Source organism: Eublepharis macularius, chromosome 7 (genome assembly GCF_028583425.1).
Source record: "Eublepharis macularius isolate TG4126 chromosome 7, MPM_Emac_v1.0, whole genome shotgun sequence".
NCBI lineage: Eukaryota > Metazoa > Chordata > Lepidosauria > Squamata > Eublepharidae > Eublepharis > Eublepharis macularius.
This window is the reverse complement of record NC_072796.1, coordinates 10,939,003-10,956,946: the sequence shown is the minus strand read 5'-3', so window position 1 is coordinate 10,956,946 and position 17,944 is coordinate 10,939,003. Positions and strand designations below refer to the sequence as shown.

General features: G+C 45.2%; 1 protein-coding gene across 1 annotated transcript in view; it reads left to right on the top strand.

Annotated features, from left to right (window-relative positions):
* MTRR (5-methyltetrahydrofolate-homocysteine methyltransferase reductase) overlaps positions 1–13,276 on the top strand; it is a 30,209-nt gene extending 16,933 nt beyond the window's left edge. The window contains exons 10-15 of the mRNA XM_054984988.1: positions 2,355–2,397; positions 4,543–4,708; positions 6,291–6,409; positions 10,050–10,142; positions 10,229–10,411; positions 12,880–13,276. Of these exons, the coding sequence (XP_054840963.1) occupies positions 2,355–2,397; positions 4,543–4,708; positions 6,291–6,409; positions 10,050–10,142; positions 10,229–10,411; positions 12,880–13,024 (749 nt within the window). The 3' untranslated portion in view covers positions 13,025–13,276. The remainder of the gene's footprint in view (positions 1–2,354; positions 2,398–4,542; positions 4,709–6,290; positions 6,410–10,049; positions 10,143–10,228; positions 10,412–12,879) is intronic.
* Positions 13,277–17,944: the final 4,668 nt, after the last annotated feature.

The following is a 17,944-nucleotide window of genomic DNA, read 5'->3' as shown; positions in this document are numbered from 1 at the left end:
GAACTGATGCATTTATGAGATGTTAGGAGCCTAAGCCATGTATGTTGGTATCTTGGGGATGTGTTCACCTCAGATTAGCCCAAGTGTCTATTTAGCCTCTAGCTGTGGCCTGCTCAGTTCTACAGGGTAGTTTATTGGCTTGCTTGCATCTAAGCCTCTAGTCATCCACTCTCTGGAGACTCCATTTGTACCAGTTATGGCTAGTAGCCATTGAGAAATATTTCCCTCCGTGAATTTGGCTCACCCTTCTTTATTCACTGGAACACTTCCGTATGACCTTCCTTCACCTCATGGCAAACCCAAGGTGGTTTCTAATACTATGGACATTCTGCAGGTCATGACATAGTCTTGTCACAGCTAACTCTGTTGGTTAGACATGTGCTGTGTAGAGAAGTACTTTTTCAGTCCTGAACTCTCTGTCAGTCATTTTCGTTAGGTGATCCTACTGTGGGAGAAATTTATTCCTATTCTGTCTTTCCACATTGGCTCAGTTCAGACCATGAAATCCTGGTTGTTTTATCTGTGGTTAGCTTGTGAAACCAAGATTTAGCTTGTAGATGATAAGTCAAATCCTGGTTTGCCTCAGCACATGTTGATTTCATTGTCTTTGCATTGGCCAAGCCTGGATATCTGCATTCATATGTCACACAAAACCCCCGTTAAAGCTAACGGGAATTGATAAACCAACTTCAAGTCCCGGTTTCAAATTAGAGATGGGCACAAAACAGGGAAAAAAAACCCTGAGTTTCGTGGTTCATCACATTCCACGAACCACAAACTTTCATGAAATTGTCCTGTTTTGAGAAATGATTCATTAGGTTTGTGATTCGTCAGATTCCGGGGCCCTACAACAGCCCTCTTCGTACCCAGAGATTCCAAACTCACAGGAAGCCTTCAAAGGCACCCTCACCCAAAAACCTTCCCAGCAAGGTCAAGAGTAGAAAATAAGTCTTTTCAGTCTCTTTTGAAGCAGCAGAAATCCAGCCAAAAGGTCCCAAATCCACTATCCCTCACTTCAAATCTCAGCAACAGCTCTTCCTTCTCCCTCTCTCTACTGGAACTGAAAGCAGGAGGCACAGAGCTGTGCCTTATATAAGAAACACTCGCATAGAGCAGAACAGGAGCCCTCTGGTTGGCAAAGAGACCAGCCTAACAGGGTTTGGAGGGATGAGATTGGTGTTCTCAAGGCTACAGAGGGCCCGTCTCCCCTTGTTGTTCTCATAGAACAGAATGGGAGATCTCCGGTTGGCAGGGAGAGCTGCCTATCAAGGTTATGTGGGCTAAGATTGGGGTTTCCGTGGCAACAAGAGGTCTGCAGACACTCTGGGCCTATGTTGCCTAGGGAATCAATGGATTGGCGCCAGCCTGTTTAGCATCACGAACCATTCACAAATTGAACAAATCAGCCCCCAAAGTCATGGATTTTGTGAAAAACGTGGCCGCACGAAACACGTTTTTGCAATACATGAATCAGCCCAATTTGTCATGAAATTTTATTCGTATTTCGATTCGTGCCCATGTCTATTTCAGATTCTGTTTTGACATACTCTAACAAACCACATTTAATGGAGTGGACTGAGGCTGAATAGTTGGGCTAACCATAGATAAATACAGTTTCATGTGATCTTCTGAACTGAAATGGTGTTGATGATTCTCTAAACCCCTCCCTCTCCCTCCCTCTCCCCCACCCCCAATTGCTACCTATGCCTTACTGAATAGTTGTTCTTGTTAGTTCTTCTTTGGCTCTTAATGTCATATATATTTCGCTTTCTACAGTAGTGCATTGCATTCCATTTTTTTACCATGTAGTCTGACCTCTTTTCTGAAATCTGTACATTCCCTGGATGGAATGTGCAGCAGGGACATAATCAGTTCACAAAGAAAATTCTTTATAAAGTGAATTTGCTCTTGTTAGGAATAGCAAATTGTAAATGAAAGTAGAACAGTGAAGAACATTTCCCTCTAAACCCCCATGAGGACCTTGTGCACGTCATTCGAAATTCATTCAATGTAGAATTTTTCCTAGATTGCTTTTGGCAGAGATTAAAGTTCCACATATGACCAGAAGCTAATATAGCATAAAGGCAAAGAGAACGAACTGTTAACTAGAAAGTTCAAATCTTAACTCTCGTGAAAATTACTCACAAATCGCTATCTCATTCCCTCACCTGCAGTATGGAGCTACTTCTACCTGTGTTAAATATTTGCTGGAAGAGAATGCATGTGGAACACTCTTATGTGTCAAGAAGTAGTAATATTTAAAAAGCACCGTAGATTAGACACCTTTGTACTGATGCAGGAGAGCATGGAATGGTGGGTGAAATCCTGCACTTACCAGCTTCTCTTCCTTCTAGAGCACCTTCCTAAATTACAAGCCAGACCCTACTCTGCTGCAAGGTACTGTGACACCTAAACATGGCTGAATCTTAAAGTGGGTATGGTGTGTGTTTGCAGAAAAATATTGAACCATATTTGCTATGGGTGGGAAGGGATGTTGCCACTGGGCCTGGCTTGTGGGTTTCCCTGTAGCATCTGCTTGACCACAGTCAAAAACAGCAAGCTGGGCTAGGTGCACCATGGAGGTGATCCAGCAGAACTACTTTTGTGTCCTTATCTCCTATTCATTACCAGTTTGGCTAGGGATCCCGATGATGTTTTACCATCTTCTGGGCATGAAGGAGGGGTCATGGGTGTGTGTGGGGCGGGGGAGGTAGTTGTGTATTTCCTGAATTTTCAGGGGTTGGACTGGATGATCCTGGAGTTCCCTTCCAACCCTATGCTTCTTTGATTCTAAGAGGAATTGCAGGAACAATTACAGGTCAACTGGGAGAGTCAGCAAACTCAAAGAAAGCATATGGGTCCTTTTGACCTGAAAGCGCCATCCAGGGTGTTCACCAGTGGGGCAGTCCTTACTCTTGGGACATGCAAGGGCAGCGTGCCCCAGGGTGGGAAGTCCAGCTCCCAGGCCTAGAGGGTGTGCTGTGGTGCCCTCTTGCTGAAGGTTGTCTCTGCAGAGGACAACTTATCAATCCTATATTTCCTGATGAGAGAATATGGGTTGGACTCTTCCACTGACAACTAAGGCATCCACAAAACTCATCACAACTCTTCACAAGATTGTAAAGCAGCCACTCACAAAAGATTGTGACAGATGTAGACTCTGACCCACCACTCTTTGGAATGTTCTTCTGGGAAGGAGTTGGAGGCCCAGAAGGAACCTCTGCAAGGAACGGATATACTGATTTCCATGTGGCCGGCTTATTGATCATCTCTACCGACTAAAGGATTTATGAACTGCCGATGTCGCTGCTTCCTTTAGTGTGTGCGTCTAGAGGCATCTCCAGACCTCTGGTCTGATATGCCAGAATTAGATTCCTCGACATTCCTGATGTATCAGCTTCTTCAAATCGGACAGGAGGTTGCATCCTGACACGTTTAATAACTTACAGGATGGCCTTACGCCAGGACTTCATGACAGACCCTGGACATCCCTTCCAACCCTATGATTCTCACTGTGCTAAGACTTAGTTCATTTCTAGGCAAATTCCAAAGTTCTGCTTTTGACCTTTAATGCTCTCAATGGTCTGAGGAAGGATATCTTATGGGACCACCGGTCTCAACACTCAGGTCATGTTCAAGGTTCCTCCGTTGCCTGAGCTGCTGTGGATGGTGGTAACAAAGCACAGGGCTTTCTCTGTGGTGGCCCAGAAATCATGCTCTTCCTTCTCTAGAGAAGGTTGCCTTGCCTCCACCTGGCTAACTTTCAAAAACCAGTTTAAAAGGATTATTTTCAGAAGATATTTCAATATGCTGTTGGCTTTTTTAAAAAAGGAACTGATTACTTTGGGGGGGGGGGGGTTGGAAGGTACCTCCAGAACCATCTAATCCAACCCCCTGCACAATGCAGGAAATTCACAATTACCATCCCTCCCCACACACACCCCCAGTGACCCCCTGCTCCATGCTCAGAAGATGGCAAAACACCATCAGGATCACTAGCCAAACTGGCCAGGGGGAAATTGTTTCCTGACCCCCAAGGTGGTGATCAGCCTTACCCTGGGCATGTAAGAAGGGGGCACGAGAACTCAGCACTGATGTAGCCCTTCCTGCCCTCCCTCTCGTGATCTGCCCGGGTTCACGGAATCAGCAGTGCTGCCAGGTGGCCATCTAGCCTCTGCTTAAAAACCTCCAAAGAAGGAGAGCTGGTAATTTTATTTGAAATTGCGTGTATTTTTGATAGTGTGATTTACTTTTGTGGTGATTTTGAATGTCCATTAAGAGAGGCTGGGAAAAAACCAAATATTTTAATGAAATAAAATTTGTCACGATTAGTAGAAGGGATCCAAATGCTCTTTATAACTACCTGTGATTAGAAACAGCAGAATCAGAAGTGCAAAATAGGCACATTTGTACAATATATGCAAGGATGCAGAATTTAGCTTTCCATCTTGAGGAACTGTGGTTTTCTTTTCTTACCCTCAGCCCTGACTGTAATATCTCTGTGCCCCCCCCCCCCCCCGCTTTTCATTTGTGTCATTACAGCTCCAGTTTGTTTCAGCCTGGAAAGATGAGTTTCGTCTTTAATATTCTGGAGTTTCCATCTCCTCAAGGTGAATGGCGAAGAGGCGTCTGTACTGGCTGGCTGGCTGAGCATGCTGCTCCACTGCTTCAGTCGAGCACAAAGGGCCAGGGGCCCTTCAGACCAAAGGTATCCAGATGTTTCCCAAAGCTGTGGGGTGGGTTCTTGTGCCAGATAAGAGTTGAACGTTTTGGCAATGAAAACCATATTTTCAGCTCTTCTTCTGTGGTCACTTTGGGGTTTGCTGGTGGAAGCTAAGCTAAGCAATCTCAGAAACCTGTCTTAGGAAACAGTTCTGGGGTTTATTTGTTTTTTTTTCATAAATGAGTCCAGGAGACAGACAGAACTTTCAAACTGAATTCATCTGCAACCCTTAAATACTCCTACCACAGATGGGATCACATGAGGGGCTGGATCACAATTTTTTTTTAAATTAAGTTTAAGGTTGCCTCTTTTTTAAAGATAGAAGCAGCGAGAAAGGGAAGGAGAAAAGTAGACATACATGATACAAAATTAAAATTCAGAAAATTGTGGTGGAGGCCTATCTGTCACACCATGTTACAGTAAAGGGTTGGGATCTGGGCCAGAAAAGACCGTTGCTGTCACATATGTGTGTGTTGTGACTGAATTAGTCAAGGAAGGATGAGCCTCCCATGAGGCTTACCTGCCAGAGACTGCCAGCTTAGATCTCAAATAACTTCACGGCATGAGTCCAAAGATGCACGAGGTAAAGCTTTTAATAATCCAAGAGTTCAGTACAGAAAGACTTTCTGTCCTCTTCCTCTGTTAAGCCTTAAGTTTTTCAGGCACTACCCAGCCCTTCAGGCACTACCCACTTTACTACTGCCCACGCTACTCCCCCTGAAACTAAGTTCCAGGTTCATTCCGAATAAGCTGCAAAAAGAAAAAGAAAAGTAAACAAAGTTGGATCCTCTTCATCTCCTTGGCAACAGAGATAACTGTCCTGGTAACATTGATAACGGCCTTCTCTGCATTCCCAAGCTTCTCCCAAAGTATGTCAAAGGTCCTAATAATACTCCTAAGGAAGCCCAAAGAGGATCAGACTGGCAGCACACCAGTGAATCCCAAAACCCCAGGCTATGGCAGGGGCCAGGACTCTGACATTACCAGAGGGAACTCTAGAAGGTTAGCTTTGCATCTATAAACGTGTGGTAAAATCCTCTTTGCTGCTTGGCAGAAGGGTGCCAAGGACCAAGCTTTCCTGGATGAGGGAGTCTTCTCAGGATTCCTTAACTTCTCTGCACAAACACTGGTCAACAAGTTCAGAAGAAACAGGCAATTTCTAAAGTAAGGTCCATGGGCACCTTTCATAACGGAGAACTGTCAAAAACATCACACACCTACTGCTACCAAGAGCTGACCCTCTCACGCTGTTTTCTCGCGCCAAAAGCATGCTGAGAGGAGGGAGTTATTTTCTCATTTTTGCTGCTCTGCATGCACAGAATATCCCACAAGGCCAACTCTTTTAGTTTTACCCTTACAGTGCAGTCCTAACCAAAGTTACGTTCCTCAGCATCCTTTCCCCCTCCATTTCCTTTTTCTGCATCATCCATTATTTTAACAATTTCCTTGTTTTTTTCTCCTTACTTGAAATTTGATGTAACTTGGTATTTGGATTGTGTATGGCATGTAATTTGGGCCTGCGAAGCTACTTCAGCAGTGTTCTTAATTACATGTAATTGCATTCTAGATCTCCATATCTTCTCGGCTGGCCAACGCTTTTCACTTGCCAGATGATCCCTCAATTCCCTTTATCATGGTGGGTCCAGGAACTGGAATTGCTCCATTTGTGGGCTTCCTACAACATCGGTAAGTACCTCATTATTAGATTTATTTAAAAAGGTGACTAGTTCACAGCATGTGAAGGCACAAAACAGAGAGTGAAATCTTCCATTGGACCTCCATCAGTGGGATTCAGCAACGGATGTCAGTGAGGCATGGAATCGTTCCACTGGTAAGGGTGGTTAGACATCAATGTTCTGGATGCAGATGAGATGTCTACAGCTCAGGTGCTCCAGGCTGCACAGGCAGAGGGTGGGAAACGGAAGATCCTTTTACTGCTGTTTAAGAAGTACTATATCATACGACTGTGACCCCAAAGTATGGGAGGCAGATACAGGACTCAGTATCCCAATCTCATTTGAATTTGTACCAGTAAGACATTTCAGTTAAGACTGAAGTAAGGAGTGTGCAATTTGGGTTTCCGATTTGGGATAAATATCCGAATTGGACCTGATTTCAGTGGCTTTGGGAAGCTTCAGGGCTTTCAAAACTTGACTGGCTCAAGCTAACCTGCGAAGGATCCCCACAGGCCATCTGGCATTTAAAGGGCTCTTTCCCTGCCACGCAAGCAGGGAAAGGGCCCTTTCCTGCCTTCGGCCAGGCTGCGAAGGAAGGGGCTCTCCCCATGGGCCAGTTGGCAGCAAAGAAAGGGCCCTTTCCTGCCTTCAGCCAGGCTGCAGGGGAAGGGGCTCTCCCCATGGGCCAGCTGGCATGCCCTGTCCCTGCTGCTTGCATGGCGGGAAAAGGGCTCTTTCCTGCCTTCAGTCAGCCCGTGGGGGAGGGGGAGCTCCTTGTGGGCCAAGTGGCATTTAAAGGGCCCTTTGCTGCCTTCAGCTGGCCTGTGGGGGAGAGGGCTCTCCCCGCAGGCCAGCTGGCATTTAAAGAACCCTTTCAGCACTTCAGCTGGCCTGCGAGGGAAGATTCCCTTGCAGGCCAACTGGCATTTAAAGGGCCCTTTCTCTGCCACTCAAGCAGCAGGGAAAGGGTCCTTTCTGGGCTTCCTTGCATGGCAAAGAAAGGGCACTTTAAACTTCAGCTGGCTGGCGGGGGGGGGAAGCGGGAAAAGTCCTGCTGCCGCTTATTTCACCCGATGGGAGGGGGAGGAAGGAACCCCCTCCTCCCCCACCCATCAGGTGAAATAAGCGGTGAGGCCGGAAATTTCGGTGTGCTCTGAATCTTTACAAAGCATACCAAAGCAGGGCAATAAACGGTTTCCAAATCTGCTTGCCACTTCATAAATCACTTTTGTGATTCTTTTTCCCACTTCAGAAATTCCAAAGCGGGAAAACCGAATCTTTCCAGCCCTGCACACCCCTAGTTAAGACTCTTTTTACTTAATTTTTACTTTAATTTTACTTTAATTTTTGTCCATTGATCTTGTTTTTTGTTTATTAGTAGATCCGGAGTACAGTTAAAACAAAAACAAAAAACAGGCAGTCTTTCAGCTATGCTTGAAGATCATTGCTAGTGTAGTCAAGCTCCATGGGTGTGCATGAAGACAGTCCAAAGAAGTTCAGCATTTGACTCCAGTCCCTGTAGTCTAATGTTCCAGAATCCCATTTGCCTACTCCCAAGTTTAAAGTGTCAACGGGGTGCCTTGATTTGTCATTTAGAAAGAATTAAAGGGGAAAGGATTTATATGTGAAGCATGAAATTGTATTGTTACAATGCCAATTTTTTTTTTAAAAAAACTGAGTAATAAATTCTTGGGAAAACATTTAATTGGGACAACCAGAAGCTGCTTTTGAAAACTGAGAGGGAACAGATTTGATACTGTAAATGCTTGTAATGAGCGCTCATAAGGTTTAACAAGCTGTGCCGTCTAATTGGTTGCCTGTTATTGCAAAAGCTTGATAGAAAGGCTGCTTCTGGCAGCCGTGAATTAAAGATGTCTCCAACAGTTACAACAGAAAGACCATGAGAGTGACAGTGTCACTGTTGGTGCTCTATGAATGTCAAGCGGTGGACACAGGGAATAGCAACGTAAGAGCAGCTGTTTGCTCTCTTCAGGCTTCTAAGTAGCCATGGCCAAGGGAGAGGGGTCCTAGTCTCCCGTCTCCTTAAAACAGGGGTCCCCAACATGGTGCCCATTAATGCCATGGCTCTCCAACACTTTGGATGATGCCCACCAAATATTTTTTAGAAAGTGGGTGGGGCAGGGAGGGCTGGTGCCCAGCGAGGCTTCTAATTGGCCACTGGAGATCTGCTTGGCAGTTCAGATTAAAAGGCATCTTCTTATAAATAGGGCTTCTGCCTGAAATGTTGAAGAGTTACTATTAGGGTTGTGCCTAACTTTACTACCTGACCTTTTGTGGTTGGCTCCCCCTTCTGTGGCAGCCATTTTTAATTTGCGCCCACCAACCTGTATTTGAATTCCAGAGGAGCTCACAGGCCCAGAAAGTTCGGGGACCTGTAGCTTGAATATTTCAGGATTTTTACATTTATTTTCTAAAATGCAGGAAAAATTTTGGTTTTTAATAAGGCAACTGAAAATAATGCTCTCTGATGCAGGCCCTTGAAGGATTTACGAACAATTAGCACTTTTCTGACCATTTGGATGCATAAGCCACTTGAGCATACACTAAAGTGTTATCATGACCTTTAGCACGATGCAAATGTTGCTTAATGTGTGACCTCACCACTGGCACTGTAGCCACTTTCAAAGGGTATAGCATCTTAGCTGTGTTGTGGCAGGGTGTTCCACAGGAGTGAGTGTGCTCTGATCCATTTGTGCTCCCTTATGTGCACATCTCCTGCACATGTGAGCTTCGCCATTGCTTCAACGGAGGAGCAGATACGTGTATCACTTGGCACATAGAGGATTGTTCGTTCCATTGGAATGAATGCAGAAGCCCTTCAGAGAGGGGAGTTCATTCATGGGCACTGGGATTCTCTGCGTCTGTGAGAACTTGATGTCAGTCGCCTCTTTGGGGTCAGGAAGGAATTTCCGTCCAGGCCAGATTGGCCAGTAATCATGGAGGTTTTTTGCCTTCCTCTGGGCATAGAGCAGGGCTCACTGGGGGAGGTGGGGGGGGAGAGCTGTGAATTTCCTGCATTGTGCAGGGGGGGTGGAATAGATGACCGATGGGATTCCTTCCAGCTTTATGTCTCTATGTTTGATTGTAGTGCAGGAGCTCAGTTCTCTGTTTTCTTGTTTATTCCCTGGTTCATCAATCTTCCAGTAAGGTTCATTCACAGCTGTGCACTGACAAATAGCCTTTAGGCTGTGGCCATGAGCAGGGTAAGACCACCAATGAGTAAATGGCCCACAAACAGAAGAACTGGGAACCAGATTCGAGGGAGTCGTGCAGTTCAAGAAGTTAACCATCAGGGCTGTCTTCTTGGTAGGATCACCTACAACCCCAGCCAAGGCAGAACTGGGTATTCTGAAGGCGTCGGCCATAATGGCCGCTAGGATAGGCTTGAAGCAGTGGAGGGTGTGTGCGTGGTGGAACGCCAAAAGCTGCAAGGAGGGGAGAAGACTCTCCAGCTAGAAAGGTTATGCTGGTCATATAAAAATAAAAACACATCTAAATTATGTCAGGTATGGAATCTGGGCTTTTATGGGGCTGAACTTCGTGTCCTTTATTTTATTTAATTTTTAATTTTTATTTTTAGCACAGTCTACTGATGAATAGCTACACTTTTCTCCTTGTTTCTTGATCAGAGAGAAGCTCCAAGAAGACCACAAAGAGTGGACTTTCGGAGAGACGTGGCTCTTTTTTGGCTGCCGCTCGAAGGCCAAAGATTACTTGTTCCAGTGAGTTGATCGCCTTGTGCTGCCTGTGTTTCATCCCTCATAGCTGTGCGTGGGAAATCCTGCCTTCTCTTGGCTTTGTCTTCCAGAGATGAACTCCAGCGCTTGGTTGAGAATGGGAGTTTGACTCATCTGAAAGTTTGTTTCTCCAGAGACCCTCCAGCCGTGGCAGAGGCAGCTGCTCCTAAATACGTGCAAGATCACCTTCGACTTTGTTCTAAAGACGTTACCAGGATTCTGCTAGAGGAGAGAGGATATTTTTACGTGTGTGGGTGAGTCATTCTGCGAGTTCGATTTGCAAGAACTTGTGAAAACAGTTAACAGCTTTTAGATTAGTACTTATGGGCATAAACCTTCAGCGGCACAAAGAGCTGAGGGCAAAACACAGCGAAACACAATGAATGGGAGAATCAAGGTGTGTTGAGAGGTAGTTATTTTTTTTTTATCTTTCTGGGGAAAAGACTCCTGGAGGCAGGCATAGTTTCGTTGCAGTGCTGAAAAGATCAGGGGACTGCACACTAACACACATGAAGCTGCTTTATACTAAACCAGGCCATTGCTCCCTCAAGGTCCACTCAGACTAGCAGCCACTAGGGGTGTGCACCCGAAAAATATTTGGGTTTTCCGCTTCAGGTTTACCCAAAGTGGCAAGCTTCAGGTGAAGCAAATGGCAGGGCTTTTGAAAGCGACCCTTTTCATGCCACTTGCCAGCCTCCTCCCCCTCCCATCTGGGTTAAAAAGTGGCGGGGCGGGAAGTTTGAAAGCAAGCAGCACTTTTCTTGTGTTGCAGGTGCTGCAGGAGTGGCTGTTGGCGCTTTGCCTGAAGCTTCCCAAAGCAATACAAATTGCTTCAGAAAGCTTTGCTTTGAGATTCCCGAATCAACTGGAATCTCGAATCTTTACAAATCAGAAACCCAAAGTGCACATCCCTAGCAGTCGTTCTCTAGGGTCTCAGGCTGAGGTCTTTCACATCATCTACTACGTGGTCCTTTTTTAACAGTATATGCTGTCAGGGGATTGAACCTGGAACCTTCTGCGTGCAAAGCAGGGGCTTTAACCACTGAGCCACAGCCTTTGCTACAAAAGCTGTTTGCAGAATTTCTCAAGGAAGTGGGAGGGCTAACAATTTGCTTATGGACTGGGTTAACTGAGAAACAATGATTTTAAAAAAATTAGGGGTGTAAGTTCAAGCAAGCAAGGGAGTTGCAAATAATAGGGCCAGATCAATGTCCTACAGCTAAAAGCATTGCCTCTCTTGATCTGGTGCATCAAAAAGTACACATGGATGTAGCTTTTACACCCAAGGAAGTAATGTTGCATGTAAGCGGTGTATGTTGCCCAAGCTGCTTATTTATTTGGGTGTCATCTTGACAAAGTTAACTTCTCTGTCGGTGAAATGTCTGCTTAAGACTAGAGGTGGGCACGAATCACAATACGAAGCAAAAAAACGCACAAACTGGGCTGATTCATGGTTTGTGAAAACGCAGTTTGTGGGCCTGCGTTTTCCACGAACTCCATGACTTTTTAGGCCCGGTCCATCCGATTCGAGAGTGGTTTGTGAAGCCAGACTGGTGCTACCGCCCACATGGGGCATGTGAAAGTGACAGTCCCCTTCTCCTGCCGCCCACGAGCTGCAGGGAAGGGGGCTGTCACTTTCACACACTCTGCGCCAGGTTCAGCCAATCTGCAGGAGAAGGGGGCTGTCAGTTTCACCTGATTGGATGAAGCCTACACGGGGTGTTTTGAAACTGACAGCCTTCCCCTGCCAGTTGCAAGCAACGGGATGGCTGCGGCTTTCAAATGCTCCGCGCTGGCTTCACCCGATCAGATGAAGCCGGGGCAGGGTGTTTTGAAACTGACAGCCTTCTCCTGCCGCTTCTGGGCTTCAGCAGCCAGCGTGGGGTGTTTGAAATGCCACGAACCACAAACCGATTCGTGAACTATGAAAAGGTCATGGAAGTTCGTGGTTCGTGGAACACGACAAACCACGAGTCATGTGGTTCTTTTTTTTCCGGTTCATGCCCATGTCTACTTAAGACTCTGCCATTGAAATCAGTGGGACATAAAATTTGCTTAATTGTGGTTGGAATGTGCCATCTATATTTTTATAAATTTTATATTGGAAATCAGTGGGCTAGTGATGTACCAAGAGAACATCTTCCTCTTTAAGTCTAGTCTCACAAGCTGTAAGAATTATATTGTGTTCGACTTGCACCTCTAATCTCATTAAGATATCATGGCTTCAAGTCAGTGCCTAGCACAAATCCAGCTATTGGTGCTCAAGAAAACACTTCTTCTGGTGTTTAGATACCTTAAAACATCACTGTCCCTGGAAGCGAACAGCTAGATAGCAACTAAATCTCCTTCTGAATGTCTTCCCTCTTCTGTCCAGTGGACCATTGCTTCTTTTAGAGCTGGACATCTGACCACACCAAGAATGCTAAAGCCATACGGAGATGATGCGATGGACTTTGGTGTGTTGGTGATGGGAATGACCCGGGAAGTTCTCTTTCCCCCTTCCTGTCGTGTGCAGCTTTAAAACAGGACTTCCTGGTTCAAACCAAACTGCAGTCTGATGCGACATCTGACTGGGTTGACACAACAAAGCAGGGATTGTTTTCCTGCCTAGAAAGCAGGATTCTAAATCAGGATTAAGCTGTGGGTTAGAATTCTAGTTTGTAGGCAAGAAAAGAAACCAGAGTTAGTTGTTAATCCATTTTTCCCCTTATCTCTTTTTCAGAGATGCAAAGAACATGGCAAAAGATGTGAACGATACTTTAGTGGATATCTTAATGACTGAGAGAGGAGCTGATAAACTGGGAGCACTGAAAATACTGGCTACGTTAAGAGATGAGAAAAGATACTTGCAGGATATCTGGGCCTAAGAACCACCTTTATGTTCACACCAGTTTGGCATTGTTGTTATGTGGGCAGGTGGCATCTGATCTTCAGTTACAGCTTTGTCAACTTCACCTCCATCCTTTAAACCGCAACTTTTAACATTTATATTCTGACACTTAAATTTGTCTCTCATCAGCTTCTGGATCCCCGTCTTATCCCAGTTAAGTATATTCATGCCCATGCAGTCATTTCAGATAAGAGTTTGCAGAATGGTGTTTCTTAATAAAGAAATCTTATGTAGCAGCAATTATTCCAACTGGATTTTTTTTTCCAAGATGAAGATTTAAAATTTATTATCGGTGCCTTTTCACTTATAATCCCTTTCCGTGGAAAAGTTAACAGATGGGACAGTTTGGGGATCAAGCACTGAATGAACTGTCCGGTCCCCATACATTGACATTTCTCTTGTGTGATTTGTCTGAGCGTGTTGGTACAATATTGAAGAGATCAGGGGTCATTTAGTAGAAAAAGAGCTGGAGGAACTCATTAGCATAACTCATTTGCATATGCTGTGCCCCTTGGCATCACCGGAAGTGTGTCGTTGGCATAACTGATTTGCATGTGCCACACCCCCTGACATCACCTATCCTGTTTTGGACCCAGTCCTGGCCATTCAGGGCTGAAATTGGACCCAAAATGGCAAAAAGGGGCTGAAAATGGCCGAAAAGGGGCCCAAAACGGTCAGGATCAGGCCGCTGCTGAGTGGGAGAGTGATCCACTACCCATCAGAGGCCCGATCCGGGCCGTTTCGGCCCCAAAATGGCAAGGCCACCTGACATGTGACCTCTTTGGGGAACTGCCGAACTGCATTCCGGCGCGTTCCCCCTTGAAATGAGCCCTGGAAGAGATGGAGTTGAAGCCCAGCTTTCATGGAGTGAGCTTGTGAAAGAGGATCTTTCTCCAGCAGACTCCTGAAAAGCTGTTGCTGAGGGTTGGGGGACCCTCCAAAACAATGTGGCGTTGTTGCAGAAAGAAGTGATTTGGCTGAAATGGGGGGGAATGGGGTGACTGACCCATTCCCTGTTCCTTCAGCCTCCCCCCATGCCATATTGTTTTGGAAGCTCACTTGTCCCCTCAGCAATGGGCTGCTGGAGAAAGAGGGTGGTAAGAAAGATCTTCTTCATGAACTTGATCCATTTTGTAGGAGGTGGGTATAGCCCATAGTCAGAATTAGCATGGCTCATCTAATGGGAGGGGGATGTTCAAGTAACAGTAGTCCTACTAAACACTTCATACGGATCTTCATTCTTCTACCTCAGGATCTCAAGCCAGGGCAGAAAAAATTCAAACTAAAGGACTATGATAGCCTTTTAAATATTTCTTCTGATTCATGTGGAACTAAAAAATGATTGAATGTGGCTATCAAGAAATTAGGATCTTTGTGGATTGTATTAAGATGAAGCATTTTTTAATCACATGAGAAAGGAAAAGTTAAGATGGATTTAGATCAAGCCTCCTAGGCTGTAATTCCTGTTTCCTGAACAAGAATGCTTATTACTACATTGGCTGTGATAACAGAAGGCATCAGTTTGCAATTAATGAAGACTATATCATCTCAGCGCATAATCTAAAGTCTCCACTTTTGTTCTGTCTGCTTAGAAACAAGTAGGGGCAATTGTGAAAATAATGTATTTCTGTTCTGTTCTGTATTTACTTAAAATGATACTAAGCAAGGGCTGCAATCCAAAGAACGCTTCCCAGTAAGAAAGTCCTATTTGAATAAAAAGGAATTTTCTTGTGAGCAGACCTTCATAGGATTGTACCCAAGTTCCCAACTGAGTCCCTAAAGCCACACCCCCTGATGGGTAGTGGACTAATGGACAGTTCAGTGGATAGGGAACTGGTTAGAGGACCGCACTCAAAGAGTGGTGGTCAGTGGCGTTTCATCAGATTGGAGGGAGGTGTCCAGTGGGGTGCCACAAGGCTTGGTTTGGGGCCAGGTACTTTTCAATTTGTTTATCAATGATCTGGATGAAGGAGTGGAAGGACTGCTCATTAAATTTGCTGATGATACCAAATTGGGAGGAGTAGCAAACACCCCAGAAGATAGAATTAAAATTCAACAAGACCTGAATACTCTGGAGAAGTGGGCAGCTGTGAGTAGGATGTAATTCAACAAAGACAAGTGCACAGTATTACATCTGGGCCACAAAAATAGGAAGCACAAATACTGGATGGGGGATACACTTCTCGGCTACTTCTGGGCTAATGTGAAAGGGATCTTGGGGTAAGAGTGGACTGTAAACTAAATATGAGCATGTATTGTCGAAGGCTTTCACGGCCGGAGAACGATGGTTGTTGTGGGTTTTCCGGGCTGTATTGCCGTGGTCTTGGCATTGTAGTTCCTGACGTTTCGCCAGCAGCTGTGGCTGGTATCTTCAGAGGTGTAGCACCAAAAGACAGAGATCTCTCAGTGACACTGAGAGATCTCTGTCTTTTGGTGCTACACCTCTGAAGATGCCAGCCACAGCTGCTGGCGAAACGTCAGGAACTACAATTCCAAGACCACGGCAATACAGCCTGGAAAACCCACAACAACCATAAATATGAGCAGTCAGTGTGATGCGGTGGCAAAAAAGGCTAATTCAATCTTGGGTAGTATCAAAGGGGCCATAGCGTCGAAATCGCAGGTCATAGCTCCTCTCTATACTGCCTTGGTCAGGCCACACCTGGAGTATTGTGTGCAGTGCTGGAGGCCTTACTTCAAAAAGGATGTGACCAAAACCGAGAGGGTGCAGAGGAGAGCGACGAGAATGATCAGGGGTCTGGAGACTGAGCCCTACAAGGTAAGGCTGAGGGCCTTGGGAATGTTTAGTTTGGAGGAGGTTGAGGGGGGACATGATTGCTCTCTTTAAATATTTGAAAGGCTGTCATTTGGAGGAGGGCAAGGAGCTGTTCCAGTTGGTAGCAGAGGGTAGGACGCGAAGCAATGGGCTTAAATTACATGCACAAAGGTACCGGCTGGATATTAGGTCAGAGTAGTTCAAAAGTGGAATCAGCTTCCTAGGGAGGTGGTGAGCTCCCCCTCACTGGCAGTTTTCAAGAAGAGGCTGGATGAATACTTGTCAGAGATGCTTTAGACTGATCCTGCACTGGGCAGGGGGGTTGGACTAGATGGTCTGTATGGCCCCTTCCAACTGTGATTCTATCATTCTATGAAGCATAGGCCAAGTACTCAGGACTTTCTAGAGGCAAGGATGGTAACAGGGGGCAGTCACCAGAGCAAAATTTGAGTTTTTGCATTGGGTACAAAATTAGCACACTGTTTGATTGACCACTTAAAAATTTTAAGATTGCTGAAATGTGTGTCCAATTGTGCCATACCTATAATGCATGCCTCAGAACAAGTTGCCTTAATTTCTCCCACTGTTGGTGTGGAGGTTTTTCTTGATTGAAAAAAAAATAGTATTTTTTGCCAGCAGGCCATGAATTGGAATTTAAGAGGTACAGAATTTCACATTAGAAAAGAGGAACAGTCCAGTAGCACCTGTAAGAGCTGTGAGCAGTGAGCTGTGCTTCACAAAAGCTCATACCCTACCCCAAATTTTGTTAGTCTTATAGGTGCTACTGGACTCTTGCTCTTTTCTACTGCAACAGACAAACATGGCTACCCATCTTGATCTATCTGCATAGAAGTTAACATGCTCACGAAAATCAGATTTTGTTTTTGTTGTTTTTTGAAAACGGATTTCTTAAAGTCTAGCTTAAACAATTGGTGTTTTTTTATACGTTCACACTGAAAGGGTTGCAACGGAGGAGTCTCTTAGTTTGCTCCCGTTTCATTAAAGGTGGGGTTGCCAAATCTGGAGGTTTGGGGCACAGCCTGGGGAAGACAGAGTTTAGGAAATGAGCTTGGTTGGGATGTGCCGTCACAGAGACCTCCCTCTAAAACTATTTTCTTCAAAGGACTGGTCTTTGAAGTCTGGAGATCGGTTGTATTTCCAGGAGAATTCCAGGTTCCACTTCGAGGTTGGCAGTTAGCAACCCCAAAGAATTAAACTGATGGAATTTGAATGTGCTGGGATCTTGCCCAGACTTTGAGTCCAAATCCCGAAGCTAATTTTGTTAACTATTTTTATGGTTGCTGCCTGGCCAGGAACAACCCTAGCGTGCCATCTTTTATTAAATAAACAACTTGATCTACAAAAAACTGGGTAAAGTCTTCCATAGACGTATCCCTTGCCAGAGAATGCTGCTGTTAAAAGTACGGGGGCAGGTTGGCAATTGACAAGCCTATTAGGTTTATTACGGGAAATTGCTTAAGCTGGTTTTCAACATGAGCGGCTTTGGAAGGCAGGAAGGGCTCAGTCACCTTCACCAAAGAGTTTTCTGCTGTCTAGTTCCATTTCTCTCCTGTGCACAGCTGTTAAAAATGTTGCTTGCTGTTCAATTTTGATGTTTTATAGATCTGACTGCTATGGAATGATTACCTTCTTGTTTTATATGGGCTGCTGGCTGTGCTTGTGTCAGAAAGTGATAATAATAGAATAAAAATGGAAAGCCAGGCTTGTTTTGTTTTTTGAAGCTGTAAGATCAGAGAACGCTTCCAGATATCTCAGTTGTTCCCTTCTGGGGAGGGGGCAGCAAGTTCAACTCGAGAGAGCTTTGGCATAAGATACTTGGGCTGGCTTTTTGTTAACAATCTGTTTATTTACAGATTTACAAGCTGGCAAATTGCACACCCCAAAAGTAAGGTTGTATCACTTGTAAGCCAAATCCAGCAGCTCAGAACAATCCCGACCCCTCTTCTGCCAGGTCTCTTTCTGCCTCCAAAATTGCTCAAATCAAACCACCACCTTCCGCTAGGCAAGGGTGCCAATCTTGTGCTTTCCTTTGTTTTGTGGGCCTGGAACAGTTACCCACATTCAAGGGAGGAGGTCATTCTTCCTTACTTTTTATTGCAA